Source organism: Acipenser ruthenus, chromosome 5 (assembly GCF_902713425.1).
Source record: "Acipenser ruthenus chromosome 5, fAciRut3.2 maternal haplotype, whole genome shotgun sequence".
Taxonomy (NCBI): Eukaryota; Metazoa; Chordata; class Actinopteri; order Acipenseriformes; family Acipenseridae; genus Acipenser; species Acipenser ruthenus.
In genome coordinates, this window is record NC_081193.1 from 36,100,279 (window position 1) to 36,118,635 (window position 18,357).

Genomic DNA, 18,357 nt, shown 5'->3' on the forward strand with positions numbered 1-18,357 from the left:
AACCAACAGGAATACTTTTTGTCTGCACTGACTTTCCAGTTTGTTTTCTGAAAGCTGTTTATTTTACATTCTGTTCAGCAGCCTATAGTAGCCTTTCATTTAATGTGTGATTCTGAAGCTAAACAGCGATCGTTCGTATTTTCTCCAAAGACACATTACAAGATGTGCAAAACACCTCCATCTGCATCTACAGTTTCTTTGGGAAATATCTTGAAACGATCATCTGCCAAAATATACTTTGCTTTTTTTGCTTTGTCATCCATTTCTGGTATTTTACCTCCAATGCTATATCAACCTAAATCAAAACCTAAATCAAAACAATGCAGCAATGACTTTGTCCCACCCTCTACAGTACAGGTCACAGAAAAGCCAGTACAGACGCACTGATAGGATGATTAAAACATCGTTGTCATTGGAACAGTAAACAAGAACGTTAACCGCTTTGTTTTGTAAATGTTATTTGTCTAAGGACGTTTTTTTGGTTTTTTTTTTGCCTAAGTGCAATGCACACAGACTGCGAATGAATACTAAAAAAAGCCTATCTACAGAAGGAAGATACGTAGTTTGCGTCGTTTGCTTTGTGCAGTAGTTCATTTAAATGTGGTTTCTTTTTTCTTTCTCTCGGTACTTGTCCGGTATGCATTGGCCCCTAAAAGAGGTGACTTTCACGGTGACCCCTCAATTCCCAGATTTCCGCGAAATCACGATTTAGGTAGACCCCTAGTCATAATATTTAGAACACCATTACATCATGCAAGAATAAATCATGGATTTGAATACAAACAATAACAAGTCTTTCTCATGCCGTCAAAAAAACCATAAATACCTCCAATATTTTGATTCAAACACATGCCCCCTTGAGAAAGATATGTACAACATATCGAAACACTGGGCAGCTGTAAACAGGTGTTAAGGTTCAAATTGCAAGTGAATTTAATGGATAATAATAACATAAATTAAGTTAATAGTAAAGAATCTTAGATATAATTTTGTTTTTGATCATTCAGAAACAGTGAATTAAACTGGGTAGATAATGAACTGCAAAAAATAATGTATTTTTAAGGAAAAGGTGTTTGAATGGGGAATGCTTTTTTTTGTTTTGTTTTTTCTTAGTCGCTGTCAGCCAAAGATTATTTGTCTTGCTCGCTTGATTTATGCTTCCGTTGGTGGAGGATGATTGTAAATCTTCACAGGAGACAGATTTTTTAAAGGTGCCTAAAAAGCACGAATTGTAGGTGTTGTCGAGTGATTGAAAACAAGCCATTTTGTGTTTGAAAGTGGCCTTGGGGTGCACAGGAGTCAAATATGGGTCAAAGGTTAAGTATAATCTTCTAGATGAATATGCCGTCTACTGTGGTATTATGCCTTTTTTTCGAATGACTCGGGATATATATATATATATAGATATATATATAATTCAGTATTGCGGTGTAAAATGGCAGTCAAGTCTTGAACTAAAGCACTGGCAAAATATAACCCTAACAAAAATCCTAAAACCAAGAGTTCCTACCAGATTTAAATCAACATAAACTGAATGGGTGTCAAGTCCATATTCATAACACTTAGCAAGGGGTTTTTGCAACTTTTAACTCCTGCTATTGGTGTTAACTAGAAAGGTATTTGTAACTTCATTAATTTTAAAGCAAATTCTTCTTCATACTGCTAAAAGTAACAAATCGCTCAACATTTTGAAAAACATACCCTAAGCATTTATGAATGCAGTAAAATGATATCCAATTTTCTATCCACGCAAAGTGGCTTTAACATAATTTTGAGTTGTAACAGCTACTCCAGGTATTCATTTACAGGCCATCTATCTATTCATTGAGAAATATGTCTTTCATGCCCAATTTGCTCAGCCCCATTCTGCTGGGTAAAAGTTAGGAATCTCAACAATACGAGTGATTTGTGTCCCTCCATTCATGTGCTGCTAACTGTATTCCGAAAGTTAACAATGCAGTAAAACTTGGCATCAGACTCCGCACTGCACGTCTGACAAGCAAACAGCCATTTCATCCAAAGGGGGTGGGGAAGGCTTTATTTTATTGTGGACTGATATGCAGCCTCTAATTGAGTTGTATTCTGCAGAGTGTTGCCACTGCCTTGGAAAGACTGAGATAAAGCTTTCTTACGGCCAAACCAACTGCAGTTAGTAGATAGCATGCCCTTTGAACACTAAAATGAAATACAATTCTGAATGGTATGTCTAAACAGAACGGATTACATTTCAATTGAAATAAGAAGTGTGTTTTGTATACAGTGTTCTCGAAAAACAGTGTTGACCACCAGACACAAAATTACCAAGGCCAATCACGATATGAATCAATAAATACAAAATCTATTTATTACTTATGTCAGGAAACACGTGTATCAACATATGAAATAAACAGAATAAGTAAGAGAAAAGCAATAGGCAAGTGTATGTTAATAAACTACAATAATAAACTAACTGACTCACTAAATTAACAAAGCTCCCTACATACGGCAAAAATGTAGCAGCGGCTCTAGCAGTAATTATGAATATGAGAATACTATAAGAAGAGCATGAATTTTAACACAATGATTATTAACACAGCACCCTTAGACTCTCGCGATGACAAGCCAGTGTTGAAAAGGTTTTAAAAACCATCTGAATTTAATGATGATGAGTTATCAGGTTACAAAACAGTACAGTTTTGAATCGGTTAGCAACGCATCGTTATCTGTGCCAAAAAGGTGTTCTTTTAAGCGAAGTTCCTGTTCCTTTAGGGAGAGCATTTATAATGGGGAAAATTCTGTTTCACCACAAGGTTGTTCCCTAAGCTGAAGTGTTCTCTGAGAAGGTGTTCCTTTACGCGGAAACGACTGTATACAGGGGCAGGGGTAGACTGGTAAACCCAATGATTTGAAATACCGTAATGCATGTTTGAACAATTACTGGACATTACACAGCAACTCACAGGGAATCAATTTGCTTATGAAAACTGTTTATATATTATTTATTATTAATTTATACAAATAGAAAAATACGTTTTGAATCCATTTTCAACTTTGCCTCTGTCAAACAAACAAACAAACAAATAAATAAATAAATAAATAAATAAAAAGAGTAGGGTGGGGAGAGACAGGTTGTAAAATGTAAGCAAAAACTCAAACATAGGCTGGAGATCTGATTGCCAATTAAGTATTCTGTATGCATTGTCCAGGATGCAGACCATAATTAGTGTATAAAACTGACTGCTCCTATAAATGTATACACTGAATACATGATCATTTATTTAACAGGAGCAAGGAGTCTGGAGGAAAACAGGTCTTCAGTATTCTTATCAAATTTGCATGAACCTGAAGGCAAAACAAGACTACAGGGGCTTGACCTTGCTAGCATCAGTGTGAGAAAGACGGTGGAACACAAAGTGGCCCCCATTTAATTATCATATCATTATGTTGCCATGACAGCAGCCCTTTAAGAAGGGAAAATAAACAGCGATCCATTTCCCAGCAGAAAAAAATGTCTGCCTCCATTGTACAATATTATTAGAAAATAAGTGCAAATTATCTTCCATTAACACCACACATTTGTATTAATACTATGAATTAACCTGTAACAAACTGACATTAAATAGGTTACAGGAAATCATTTTTTTTTATTAAATTGTATTTAATTTCTTTTCTTTTTTGTTTTTTAAACACAACTTTCCTGAGAGTGAAATGGATATTTAAACTGTATGAAAACAACATTTTTTATGAAATTCCTTTGTTAACAAATATCGCTCACAGAAAGCTTTTAAAATGTTTTTAATGCGGATCTTACATTGCAAGAGCTTCAACCAAAAAGATTGCATCTACTTCAGCGGGTAACTGCATATGATAAAACAATGTGCTTCATGATCTGAATCTCTTTAACCTTTGAAAAAAATGTGATCTATGAATACAAAGCACTTCAACAGCTAACTGATTTCCATTACAAATTAGCTCAATGTTATCTCTGGCAATAAATACATTAGAAATATTTCAGACCACAAAATGCATTAAGCATTTATGAATATTAAAAGGCATACATTGTGCACTCTCTACTGCTAATGACCGTAATTGTATGGCAAGAGACCATTTGTACAACACAGTAGATGTGATTCTAACTCAGTACTACACCGATTGCTTTATCTGCCTTTATGGAATCTGCGTTTCCTTTAACACCATTGTACAGAAACAAAGACTTCTTCACTGAAAATGTCCTGTCACCAGGACTCAATCCTGTAAGTGTGCATCAACTTATACATGCGATGGGTTTGTTCAGGAAAGGAACTGAACTGACAACGATGGAAACAGAAGTCATCTACTTAACCATCTTGCTTCCTCAGAACTATAATGAAGCTAATTCAGGAGCCATCCAACCTTGTCAACTGCTTCCAAGGGACCAGCAATGTTACCAAGTAGAGCAAACTTATGGCAGTTACCTTACATCTTTATTGGATACATATAACTCTACCTGTGCATGAAGATCAAATGATGTGCCTACTTTTTAAATCCCTAAATTGAGATCTAATACTGGCCAATGTGCCTTTGTATATCAGGCATCTAGTCTTTGGAATTCATTGCTTTCAAAACATAAAAAGGACTCTTCACAATACGACTAATAAATATTTATTTTAAATCTGACTAGGGTTGCAAATACTTTAAATACTGTCTAATGCTAGGATCATGTACATTTAAGTTGTTTACTTGATTTTATAATGTTATTTCTTGTTGCCTTCTCTTTGTGCAGAATACAACTCAATTAGAAAATCAGATGTGTATCTCAAAAGGTTATATCCTGGTTAAATAAATACTTTTGAATTTTGATTTGAAGTTTGTGATCTAGTTAGTAGACCATTGTTTGCTTTTAACTGCAGTCAAAAGAACAAGTCAAATCAGAAGATGTTCTATCTGGAAGTAAATCTTACTTGGCAAGAAATAAATAGACATACATCATGGATTAGCGTAATATTAACAGTGTTTATAGCATGTTTATTAGAAAACAAGTTCTACAAAAAGAGAACATTTAGGCCACCCATCAAAACCAAAACTGTTTCAAATACTTAATATACCAAGAATGAAAATGCCCATTGACACAGCAGAAAAGCTTAACCACAGGTTATTTTAGATTAGTTTTAGTTATTAGATGCTATCTGCTGACCACAGAAGGCAGTAGCATCAGTGTTTTCTCTTACACATCTGACAAGGGGGACTTCTGGTTACAAAGCAGCTTGTGTAAAAATATCACGTATATCCTCATGAGAACAATGCAAATCTTCCCATTACATTGAGACAGGATGCAGCATTTAGAGTTCAAGGTAGCAGGATTTTATTTGGATTTCCTGATGCACACATGGCCTACAGATACAACTAATCAAAGTTGTCTTGGCTCTTGTTTAGTGTTTCAAAGCGATACATGACTGCTGCCTGGAAGCTACAAGTTCTCCAAGTTGCCTTGTTTCACTGTGACGGTTTAGTGGGGGGAAACATAACCCTGTCATTGAAGACCAGGCTCATTACAGTTCCAAAGACAACACCTGACCAGCTGTCATCTTTAAAAAACGATTTAACCATTGAAAACAGGCAAAACTGCTTGTCAGGCAAGTTTTTCTTCTCTTCAATTTAAGGAAAATAATCTCCCTTTGGAACACCCACACACATGGGATAATTCACTTTCCCTAGGCAAATACTCTTACTGATTTACATTTATCATGTCTTCACCCACTTCCACTGAACTGATACAAACTCTGTGGTCAGCCTGAGGGGAATCATCATCCAGCAGGGTCCATGAGATGTTGTGATGAGTAAGGGTTTCTGCATATACGGTGACAATAAAGGCTATCTAGAAGGGGATGTCTATTTGATGCATACAAATTACAAAATTGTCCCCAGATACAGTCATCTTCTGAGGGGCAGACATTCTGTGATTAAAATATGTTAAATTATGTTTAATAAGATTTATTTTGGTGTTTGTATATGTTAAGATGTCAGGAGTCTGAATATAGTACTTCTGCGTATGTGTGTGATCAAGTATGTTTGTGTGTAGTTGGGGAGTGTTTAGTTTGGTAGATTTTTCTGTCTTTCTAATTTTGCATCCTTTGCTATCAGGATACTCCATCCAGCAGAAGAGACAAAAGCAGGAAGCTCAATGTTTGTGAATCACCCAAGGTCAGTGGGAAATGTGAAAGCACTGTTAGCGGAGGTTAGTGTGGCTTTTATGTTAGTCACCCACCACTTCTGCAAGTGTCCAGAATAAATGAAGGTAGCTGAAGCATTTGCCTTGTCCTGTTTTAATACCTAACTTGGAATATTGTGGGTCCAAATGGTTGAATCACAGGGGATCTTGGGTCAGTCACTGACTCTATGTGAAGACTTGTTTACTATCCTCCACCCTAAAGCACATTTTTGACATGCATTTGGCCATCTGTTTTGACGGTTGTGTTTTTAAAACTAAAATATATATATATATATAGGTAATAAGTTACCACAGGACTTGATCCATTATACAGATTTTATAAAGGTAAAGTCTACATACTCAAAACAGCAACGGTGTACCTGGATGTCAGTTAGTTGTTTTTTTTTTTTAAATGTAGTCTTTGCCAATTATTTTTATTATTTTCTCCCAATTTGGAATGGCCAATTATTTTTAGGCTCAGCTCACCCCTGCTCTGGCTCGGGAGGGCGAAGACGAACACACGCTGTCCTCCGAAGCGTGTGCCGTCAGCCGCCCGCTTTTATTCACACTGCGGACTCACCATGCAGCCACCCAACAGCTACAGCGTCGGAGGACAACGCAGCTCTCGGCAGCTTACAGGCAAGCCCGCAGGCTGGTGCGCGGTGAGCCGAGGACACCCTGGCCGACCTAAACCCTCCCCCCCGGGCAACGCTTGGCCAATTGCGCGCCGCCCCCTGGGAACTGCCGTCCACGGTCGGCTGTGGAATATCCTGGACTCGAACCTGCGAAGTCCAGGCTATAGCGCGCATCCTGCATTCCATGCGGAGCGCCTTTACTGGATGCGCCACTCGGGAGCCACTCACATCTTAACTTTGTGGGCCACAAGTTGAAAGCTGCTGCTTTAGAATATTTGGCACCAATATTTTACTTCATAAACAAACGTAACAAATACCAACGTTTGACCTCAGTGGAAAATGAGACGCTTAAGACTTGCCTGACTTTTTTTTTTTTTTTACTTGAAAAGAGATGATCCTTGACAGCTTTGTCAGTAACTTGTATCAGTTTTCAGAAGAAACTTACTTCCTCTCTGTCTCTGGTGTGGACACTGTGCTGCTAAAGCCAAAAGACTCCTGTGGAGGAAGAAGATTATGGAAGTGAGTACACAGGGATGACTCATGTCGCACATTGCTTTGAGGACATTATCTTCTTCTGGGTTTGTGAGAATGCAGTACTTACTTCAATCTGTGACTGGAGCTGGAGCGATGTGGGGCTGGCATCGGGTTTCTCCTGAAATACAAAACAGATGCTGACTTAATGATGCAGCAATAAAACGTGGCATGGCCCTGATGTACTATTGGATGACACCTAATACAAACACAGGTTTCTCTAGAATTTTGAATCTGAGCAAAGGGAATCTGTGACACCTGGAAATCTGCACAGCAACTTTCAGACTCCACTTTGATTGCAGATTTTGTGATAACCCAACTTAGAAAAAACTAAGAAAAATTGAATCACTTAAATTTAGAAATGTATCTAGAGTCACGTTTAAACAGTTACAACACCAAAAGTGACAGCATTTTTATGTAGGATTATACCTATCTAGCATAGCTTTTTGGGAATGTTTTTGATTGCTGTGATTATGGATTGTGACATGTTGTAATTATGCATTTAGTCCTCAATATATCAGTTTTAGTAGTAAAAAGTGTTTTAAGTTTAAATTAGGTATTTGTAAGGGAACTCTCCCAAAAGCATTAGTTTCAGTTCATATTCAGTCTTTTTCTAATTCCTTTTTTTTCCTTCTGAACCCAACAACCCACACAACATTTTCAAACCAGCTGCTGCTGCCTTTCAAACACGCTGATTTCCAAATCAGGATTTTCCACTCTGTGGGTAGCGACCCAGAGGCAGGGACATTGAAAGTCCCGGTAAAGTACAGGAGGAATTGAAGGCAAAGATTGAGGCCAAAAAACTTCAAATTAGACAGGGACTGTTTTGAAATTAAATTATCTTCACCTTCACGGTTGTGCTTTATGGCTGTCATGTTTCATAACTCAGTCCTCCCTCCTTAGCCTCTCCATTATTGTCTTGCCACCAATATACAGCTACTATGCCTCTGCATTCTGCTGCCAGGAATTATATTAAATTATGTCTTTAACAGAACACTTATTCTACAGCACACAAAACACGCACTGCCCAAAAGAGTAATTTGAGTAACAAATAAATTCAATCTATCTGATTTAAATACATTATACTTATTGTTTGATGAAAATAAATCATACTAAAAACAGGATAACTCAAATAAAACAATACCTCAAAGAATTGCAATTTAATACATTCTCTTGTTTATTTGATCCAATAAAACAGTTTACTATCTTGTAATATCTTCTAATTAAATTTAGATACAAAAAAAAAATAAATCTTTGCCATATTCTGAAAGTCAGAATACCATCTTTGGGGCATCTGATTCCTGCTCCTTGTGCAATTGTATTTTCTTCAGAGAGGAATTAAATAATGTTAATGGTATTAAAACATGTAAGTAATAACCTGGAACAAACCTGAACAGCTCCTTCCTGAAACTTAGCAATTTCTGTTAAGTATTACACTTTCATAATTGATTAAAAATAGGACCCTAAATATGTTATTGGAATGCGAAATATTGCACTGAAGCACTGACCTTTAACTAGTTCTCTTTCATGGCTTTCAATATTAGTGAACTCCACTTGCTTTCAAGATAGCAGACAGGCAAGTGTTTAACCAACAGAAATGTTTAAGTACAGCTGTTCAAATGCAGAACGCTTCACAAAAGATTCATCATTTCCCTGCGTGTGTGAGTATGCATGCCTGTTGTGTTTTTGCTTCTTGAGTACACAGCTGATCTTAATCTGGTCTCAATCCAGAGGTGCAGTGAGCCCTGCAGAAGTGTGTTTAGTGCCAGACACTCGCTACATATACAAAGCCCTGCTAGGGTTCAAATGTCACAGACTCTGTGAGGTGGCATGGGTGTGCATGGGTCATTGAAAAAAGGAAAACATACCAGTGCCACCTTAGCAGGTTTTTGTTTGGGTATTACTTAGAAGGAATCATCTCAAAAGGAACAGCCAACCACCAACACCACTACCCCTCCCCCAACACACATGCCACGGCCTGGAGACCCAACAGTAACTTCGATTATAGGCCATTCTCCGCATTGTCCATTCTAAAGTTTTCAGACAGCTGTGGACTGTGTGGAAGCAACAGGTGTGACCTTTCCAAAGTTACTGACTTGGTCGACCTGCTGAAGGGGTCACTGCTTACAAATGTTGATGCTGATTACTGATTGAATAGAAGTAAACAAAAACATTTAATACACTGGGGACATCTGCCGAAACGAATGTAACTGAATGTGTGGATTAGGAGTCCACAACATTTTACAGGCAAGCCTTACATGTTTTTCTACGCTCACCCCGCATAAAGACTGCCTGCCAGTAGTGTTACACTGTGACAAGTCTGAACAGTGACGACTGCATTGTACGACTAACCTGTAGTCTGAGGCTGTATTTGAACATGTGACTCGGGAGAAATGGTTGAGGCTTTATAGATCATAACTCCTCTTAATGATCTGACTGAGACACAGCAATGAGAAAAAAGCAAGAGTCATTGTCATCCAGCACTTTATATGCAGTTAAGAGGGTCTAGTCAATTGATCTAAATACTGTCACTGTTTACATTTTCAAATAGGGTCAAACCTACTTACATACACTAACAAAAATACACTACACAGTCCCCTTCTTTAATGATATTTAGACTCAACACAGTTTAGTTCAATTGAATAGACCCCAAGATCTGATCCAATGATTTGACCTGCCATTTTCCATGACATGCCAACTTATCACTGCACATCACTTGGGCCCCTAGTGTTTAGTAACTGCTTTGAATTACCCTAATCATGGAGTTATTTAAGGATTTTAATTTTAAAACATTACCAGCTTAGTGAATCTTATCCGTTGCACTGATAATACTAACAAATACAATATGAAGTTCAAAGTTACATTCTATAGGTTAAATAAAGGTATTGCCTGGTCATTTAAAACTAAGCCGGAATGTTCAAAAGTATTTGTTCATTATTTTTTGTGTGTAGTTTAACATATGCCAGAATCAGCACATGCACATCTCATGAGTAAAAACACTTTAATACAGACAGCCATATATCCATACAATTAAATGCAGACCAAATGCATTTGGAATGAGGTCAGAAAGACCTACAGTGTTTGTTCTGCATTGTAGACGGTCTGGCATCCTAATATCCACTCATCCAGTCAAGATAACAGCCTTGTAGTACTGTGCCACACTGAGAGAAAAGCAACCACAAAACTCACTAGGCTTCCTGGCCACACAGAGGTATTAGGGAGAGCATTTCATCAGCTGCATATGTAAAACACTGCAAAGACACAAAACAACATTTCAGTCTTTTTAAACCCATCCTGGGGGCGGGGGTCCAGTGGTGCAAAATCCAACGCTTCTTTGTATTTGGTGAAGGTGTTTTGGTGAAACTAAAAAACGCTCAGAACTGTTGGGTGCCTCTGGAAGGAGACCCCACTAAGTACCATATTCCTAGGAACAGCTGGGCACTGGTGAGCTGGAAAGAGCTAAAGGACCTTAAGGACCTACCATGCCTCACTGTTGATGTAAACAGGAAATCCACTAGAAGTCAAACACTGTTATCCACCCATTTTATTTTCAGTAAATACAGACGTGCTCAAATTTGTTGGTACCCTTACAGCTCATTGAAATAATGCTTCATTCCTCCTGAAAAGTGATGAAATTAAAAGCTATTTTATCATGTATACTTGCATGCCTTTGGTATGTCATAGAATAAAGCAAAGAAGCTGTGAAAAGAGAAGAATTATTGCTTATTCTACAAAGATATTCTAAAATGGCCTGGACACATTTGTTGGTACCCTTTAGAAAAGATAATAAATAATTGGATTATAGTGATATTTCAAACTAATTAGTTTCTTTAATTAGTATCACACATGTCTCCAATCTTGTAATCAGTCATTCAGCCTATTTAAATGGAGAAAAGTAGGCACTGTGCTGTTTGGTACCATTGTGTGCACCACACTGAACAGAGAAAGCAAAGGAGAGAGTTGTCTGAGGAGATCAGAAAGAAAATAATAGACGAGCATGGTAAAGGTAAAGGCTACAAGACCATCTCCAAGCAGCTTGATGTTCCTGTGACAACAGTTGCAAATATTATTAAGAAGTTTAAGGTCCATGGAACTGTAGCCAACCTCCCTGGGTGCGGCTGCAAGAGGACAATCGACCCCAGAGTGAACAGAAGGATAGTGCGAATGGTAGAAAAAGAACCAAGGATAACTGCCAAAGAGATACAAGCTGAACTCCAAGGTGAAGGTACGTCAGTTTCTGATCGCACCATCCGTTGCTTTTTGAGCGAAAGTGGGCTCCATGGAAGAAGACCCAGGAGGACTCCACTTTTGAAAGAAAAACATAAAAAAGCCATACTGGAATTTGCTAAAATGCATATTGACAAGCCACAATCCTTCTGGGAGAATGTCCTTTGGACAGATGAGTCAAAACTGGAGCTTTTTGGCAAGTCACATCAGCTCTATGTTCACAGACGAAAAATGAAGCTTTCAAAGAAAAGAACACCATACCTACAGTGAAACATGGAGGAGGCTCGGTTATGTTTTGGGGCTGCTATGCTGCGCCTGGCACAGGGTGCCTTGAATCTGTGCAGGGCACAATGAAATCTCAAGACTATCAAGGCATTCTGGAGCGAAACATACTGCCCAGTGTCAGAAAGCTCTGTCTCAGTCGCAGGTCATGGGACCTCCAACAGGATAATGACCCAAAACACACAGCTAAAAGCACCCAAGAATGGATAAGAACAAAACATTGGACTATTCTGAAGTGGCCTTCTATGAGCCCTGATCTGAATCCTATCGAACATCTATGGAAAGAGCTGAAACTTGCAGTCTGGAGAAGGCACCCATCAAACCTGAGACAGCTGGAGCAGTTTGCTCAGGAAGAGTGGGCCAAACTACCTGTTAACAGGTGGAGAAGTCTCATTGAGAGCTACAGAAAACGTCTGATTGCAGTGATTGCCTCTAAAGGTTGTGCAACAAAATATTAGGTTAGCGGTCCCATCATTTTTGTCCATGCCATTTTCATTTGTTTTCTTATTTACAATATTATGTTGAATAAAAAATCAAAAGCAAAGTCTGATTTCTATTAAATATGGAATAAACAATGGCGGATGCCAATTACTTTTGTCAGTTTCAAGTTATTTCAGAGAAAATTGTGCATTCTTCGTTTTTTGTGGAGGGGTACCAACAAATTTGAGCACGTCTGTAAGTATTATAATGTGTGTGTGTGTGTCTGTGTTTGTGTGTGTGGATGAGGGAAAAAAGTTACAAGAGAAAGAGATTTTTCAGTAATTTTTTTGCAAAACTCCAAAAATGCTAATTCAAAAGTATTCATACCCTGACAAGGACAATTTAATTAATAGCTAGCTGAGGCACCTTTAGCAATAATAACCTCTTTTAAACGATTAGGATATTTATCAATGAGCTTCTGGCATGATTCTTTAGTGATTTTAGACCATTCAACGCAAGATTGTTCCAGTTCATTCAAATTCCGAGGACTTCTCTTGTGCACAGCCTTCTTCAACTTATACCAAAGATTTTCAATCAGATTTAGACAAAGCCATTCCAGAACCTTGATTTTATTCTTCTTTAACCATTCTGAAGTAGATTTTGATGTGTGCTTTGGATCATTGTCGTGTTGGAACGTCCAGTTGCGCTTTAAACCAGGTTTTGTAGTGGAGGGTTTCAGATGATTGGCCAATATCTTTTGGTATGCTATGGAATCCATTATACCATGTATTGAAACTAAATTTCATGTGCCATTAGAGGAAAAACAGCCCCACAGAAGGATATTACAACTTCAATGCTTGACAGTAGGTATGGTGTATTTTTCTTTGTACGCCTCACCAGACTTTCTCCAAATGTAACGACTATCAGCGTGACCAAATTGCTCGATTTTTCTTTCATCACTCCACAAAACCTTTGACCAGAACTCATATCCATCATTCAAATGCTGTTTTGCAAACTTTAAGTGATTGTCCTTGTGATGTTTTCCTAAGAGTGGCTTTTTCCTTGGCCTGCAACCATTTTATTTATTTTCTCAATCACAGCGTAGTTTACACAAAACAAAAGTATAGGTAAGGAGTTTATTTTACTGCTGCTTCTCTCTCGCTTTTCCTATGTGTCTCTTTTTGTCACATCTGGTTTGTTCTAACTTTATTGTCAGTTCACGGGTCTCTCTCTGGCAAACACAATACTCCAAAACGAAACTTAAAAAGTGCAGTCCTCCAAATCCGAACTTAGAAAATAATGGTAAAAAGTTCTGTTTTACACTAAATTAAATCCAACAATGAACTGTGCGTAGAATATTATTCTGATTTTAAAAATAAAGTCCTAAAAAACACTGATGGTTTAAGTTATTATTGTTTATTATTATTATTATTATTATTATTATTATTATTATTATTATTATTATTATTATTATTACTACTTCTACTTCAACTTTTTCTAATTTTTGTTTATTTTGTTTAATCTTCATTGGCTGTGGGTGTATTCGGTGGCATTTTGAAGCAGATATTGATTATTGTGCCGTCTTTTGTTAAGTAACAAATTCAAGTTTGACTGAATTTTGTAACCGGAAATTATTAAGTTGTGCTGCATTTTTAAGCGGTGTATGCTTAAAATAAGAATTTAACAAATGTTGTTGTAGATGACATTGCGTGGGCTAAATTTTTCTTTTCTACTGTACAGTATAGGTAGAAGTTAAATACACAGTGTTTGACAGCAAGTGGCTATAAAAGTTAATTTCATATTATATATATTTTTTCTACAGAAGTGTTTTTACTAGTACAAATGCAAAGTGTTATTCTTGTGTAGCTATGTTGTAAAACAAATGTATAAATTGCTGTGAAGCTCACAATATAATACTATGTTATTCTTTGTATTCATTTTCAGAAGTAAATTCAACAAGTAAACAATTATTGTTCATTTTTGTCAAATAGAACAAGTAAACTATATCTGTTCATTTTTTAACATTTATAATTATAAAAGTTTAAATATAGGCCTGATGTCTTGTTCTAGTAGTTTCCAATAGCTTACCTGCACTATCTATTATTATCGGTATCCAATCGGTATTGGCCGATATGGGTAGATAACCATTGGCTATCGGTATTAGGGATGGGAATTTAAAACGTTTAAAACACATAAACTCTAAAGAAGTGGTTAAACGTTGAATAATATGCAAAACGTACAACAGTATTGAATTATTTTTTTTTAGATTCTATTAGATTTTTTAGTATTACATGCAGGACAGCCACTTTAAGATCGTTACCTTTATGAAAAATATAATCTACCTGTTAAATCTAAACTAATGCTGATAAATTAACCAATCAAAAATTTGAATCGAGTGATATATACTCTTTGGTGTGTACGTGTTTTTTATTTATTTATTTTTTTTACTTTGTAGTTTAGTCTTTATGATGTTAAAACGTTATTTGCTTATTTAGGGTTTCTTTGCTTATAAAATACTAACCAGCACTGTCGGTATACATCAGAATGTAATATAAAGAGTGTGTGTATGTATGTAGATATGGTTTAATGGGTGGCTGTGGGCAGTTGACCAGCCAGGGCAGATCATGACATAAAATTTGAAGATAATTCGGCATCTGCCAGCTGCAGCTGGGCACTTCGCCAACTGCCCGGGCATTATGGCAACTGCCCAATTTCGGCAACGGTCCATAACATAGTACATATATATATATATATATATATATATTATATTATATATATATATATATATATATATATATATATATATATATATATATATATATATACACAGACGTGCTCAAATTTGTTGGTACCCTTACAGCTCATTGAAATAATGCTTCATTCCTCCCGAAAAGTGATGAAATTAAAAGCTATTTTATCATGTATACTTGCATGCCTTTGGTATGTCATAGAATAAAGCAAAGAAGCTGTGAAAAGAGAAGAATTATTGCTTATTCTACAAAGATATTCTAAAATGGCCTGGACACATTTGTTGGCACCCCTTAGAAAAGATAATAAATAATTGGATTATAGAGATATTTCAAACTAATTAGTTTCTTTAATTAGTATCACACATGTCTCCAATCTTGTAATCAGTCATTCAGCCTATTTAAATGGAGAAAAATAGTCACTGTGCTGTTTGGGATCATTGTGTGCACCACACTGAACATGGACCAGAGAAAGCAAAGGAGAGAGTTGTCTGAGGAAATCAGGAAGAAAATAATAGACAAGCATGGTAAAGGTAAAGGCTACAAGACCATCTCCAAGCAGCTTGATGTTCCTGTGACAACAGTTGCAAATATTATTAAGATGTTTTAAGGTCCATGGAACTGTAGCCAACCTCCCTGGGTGCGGCTGCAAGAGGAAAATCGACCCCAGAGTGAACAGAAGGATAGTGCCAATGGTAGAAAAAGAACCAAGGATAACTGCCAAAGAGATACAAGCTGAACTTCAAGGTGAAGGTACGTCAGTTTCTGATCGCACCATCCGTCGCTTTTTGAGCGAAAGTGGGCTCCATGGAAGAAGACCCAGGAGGACTCCACTTTTGAAAGAAAAACATAAAAAAGCCAGACTGGAATTTGCTAAAATGCATATTGACAAGCCACAATCCTTCTGGGAGAATGTCCTTTGGACAGGTGAGTTAAAACTGGAACTTTTTGGCAAGTCACATCAGCTCTATGTTCACAGACGAAAAAATGAAGCTTTCAAAGAAAAGAACACCATACCTACAGTGAAACATGAAAGAGGCTCGGTTATGTTTTGGGGCTGCTTTGCTGCGCCTGGCACAGGGTGCCTTGAATCTGTGCAGGGCACAATGAAATCTCAAGACTATCAAGGCATTCTGGAGCGAAACGTACTGCCCAGTGTCAGAAAGCTCTGTCTCAGTCGCAGGTCATGGGTCCTCCAATAGGATAATGACCCAAAACACACAGCTAAAAGCACCCAAGAATGGATAAGAACAAAACATTGGACTATTCTGAAGTGGCCTTCTATGAGTCCTGATCTGAATCCTATAGAACATCTATGGAAAGAGCTGAAACTTGCAGTCTGGAGAAAGCACCCATCAAACCTGAGACAGCTGGAGCAGTTTGCTCAGGAAGAGTGGGCCAAACTACCTGTTAACAGGTGGAGAAGTCTCATTGAGGGCTACAGAAAACGTCTGATTGCAGTGATTGCCTCTAAAGGTTGTGCAGCAAAATATTAGGTTAGTGGTCCCATCATTTTTGTCCATGCCATTTTCATTTGTTTTATTATTTACAATATTATGTTGAATAAAAAATCAAAAGCAAAGTCTGATTTCTATTAAATATGGAATAAACAATGGTGGATGCCAATTACTTTTGTCAGTTTCAAGTTATTTCAGAGAAAATTGTGCATTCTTTGTTTTTTGTGGAGGGGTACCAAGAAATTTGAGCACGTCTGTATATACACACACACACATGCACTAAAAATGTCGGCCTGCTTTGAAATTTCCACACAGAGAATCAAGAAAACAAGAAGAAAACTGCCTTCGATATAAACCTTGTGAAAACATAACTAAACAGGTACTGTAGGAGAGACTAGAGACTTGTATGACATTGGTGAGCTCAATGTGAATTTAGCCAACTTTGTCATCTGCATACCGGAAAGGAAAATACAGTACCGCCTCCGTGAAAGTACATGCAAAGCCTGTTTGGACCACATTGAAAAGGGTGTCACAGTATAAATCTTCAACCGCCCCCCACCACGGAAACATTCAAAAGAAAAATAGATACTGACCCTGACAGCGATTCATTTGTGATGTTTTACTGTATTTTAAAATGAGAAGCCCTTTCATTTTAACAAATGTCGTGGAATCCATATATTATACAAAATAAAAAATGGGGCCGAAGTGAATTACTTTAGGTTATAATTGCATCTCAGGGTTCTGCTGAATTCCTCATAAAATTACTCAAGCTTTGCTCTCATGGTTTATGATGTCACCAGAACCATTAAATGCAATTATAATCTTGTAATAATCTATTATTCTACATATAGAGGATACTGAATGAGCGTTAGTGGTATACAGTTTTTATTCACCACAGGAGGATGTCCCAGTGGTTTATGTAAGGACATCCTCCTAAGGGGAATAAAAACTGTATACCACTAACAATCATTCAGTATTCTCTTCATACTATAAGTATATATATATATATATATATATATATATATATATATATATATATATTATAAATAGCAGTAAAATGTGTACATGTTTATATTAAATCAGTTAATTTGTATATTTATATTAAATTAATTAATTCAGAGATTGCTTTACATGGCAGATCTTTACTTTCATTGTCAATAGACTATGCTTGGACTCAGATTAATTTAGAACCCTGTTCATGGCTTCTTCGCAACCGTATTTTTTAGGTAAGTCACATGCTGGCAGATCGCTAACTGGCATTTCTTGACAAAACTCATTCTTAAGGAAATCGGAGTCCAAATCAAAACAACAGCAGAAATCTGAAATTATTACAAATGGTCCCACCAGTGCTTCAAGGAAAGAAAGTCTTTCTGTTTCTCTAAAAAAAAGTCAATAAAGGTTCAAAGTTCATTGAACAGAAGTAACTGTGAATAATACATCAGCAGGTGGCTTTGTAGTGGAATTGGAAACAATCATTTGTAACAAACTCTTTACGGAACACAAAAAAAGGATGTTTGTTTACCCTTTCACTCCAGCAGGGTTTGAAATAGCCAGAGTAAGCCCTCACAGGAAACTCTGCCTTAAACAATCAGTAATGTGAATGCTTTACAACTTTGGTCACATTTGACTCAAGTCAAATGCTAGCTGTGCTTGTGGACAATCATCTGGTGAGTGGAACATCATCTGGTGAGTGCTACTGGTATGGCTGGTTTCTAATTAGAAACGTCTGATCCTAGCTAATACCAAGGAAAAGACTTACAAAAGCAACGTAAACCCTTTAAATCCACAAAGTTTTAACTGTCTGTTATTTAGTAGTTAAAAGTAAAACAGAAACATGGGAATCAAAAATAACTGACTGGTATTAAGACAATGGAGATGCAGTCTCAAAGTCA

At 37.0% G+C, this 18,357-nt stretch overlaps 1 protein-coding gene across 7 annotated transcripts in view; it reads right to left on the minus strand.

Moving 5' to 3' along the window:
* LOC117402243 (SAM and SH3 domain-containing protein 1-like) overlaps positions 1-18,357 on the minus strand; it is a 373,068-nt gene that overhangs the window by 45,141 nt on the left and 309,570 nt on the right. For all 7 annotated transcript variants that reach the window (XM_059024110.1, XM_059024109.1, XM_059024113.1 and 4 more), the window contains exons 3-4: positions 7,403-7,453; positions 7,247-7,296 (exon numbers count right to left, since the gene is read on the minus strand). In XM_059024110.1, the coding sequence (XP_058880093.1) occupies positions 7,247-7,296; positions 7,403-7,453 (101 nt within the window). The remainder of the gene's footprint in view (positions 1-7,246; positions 7,297-7,402; positions 7,454-18,357) is intronic.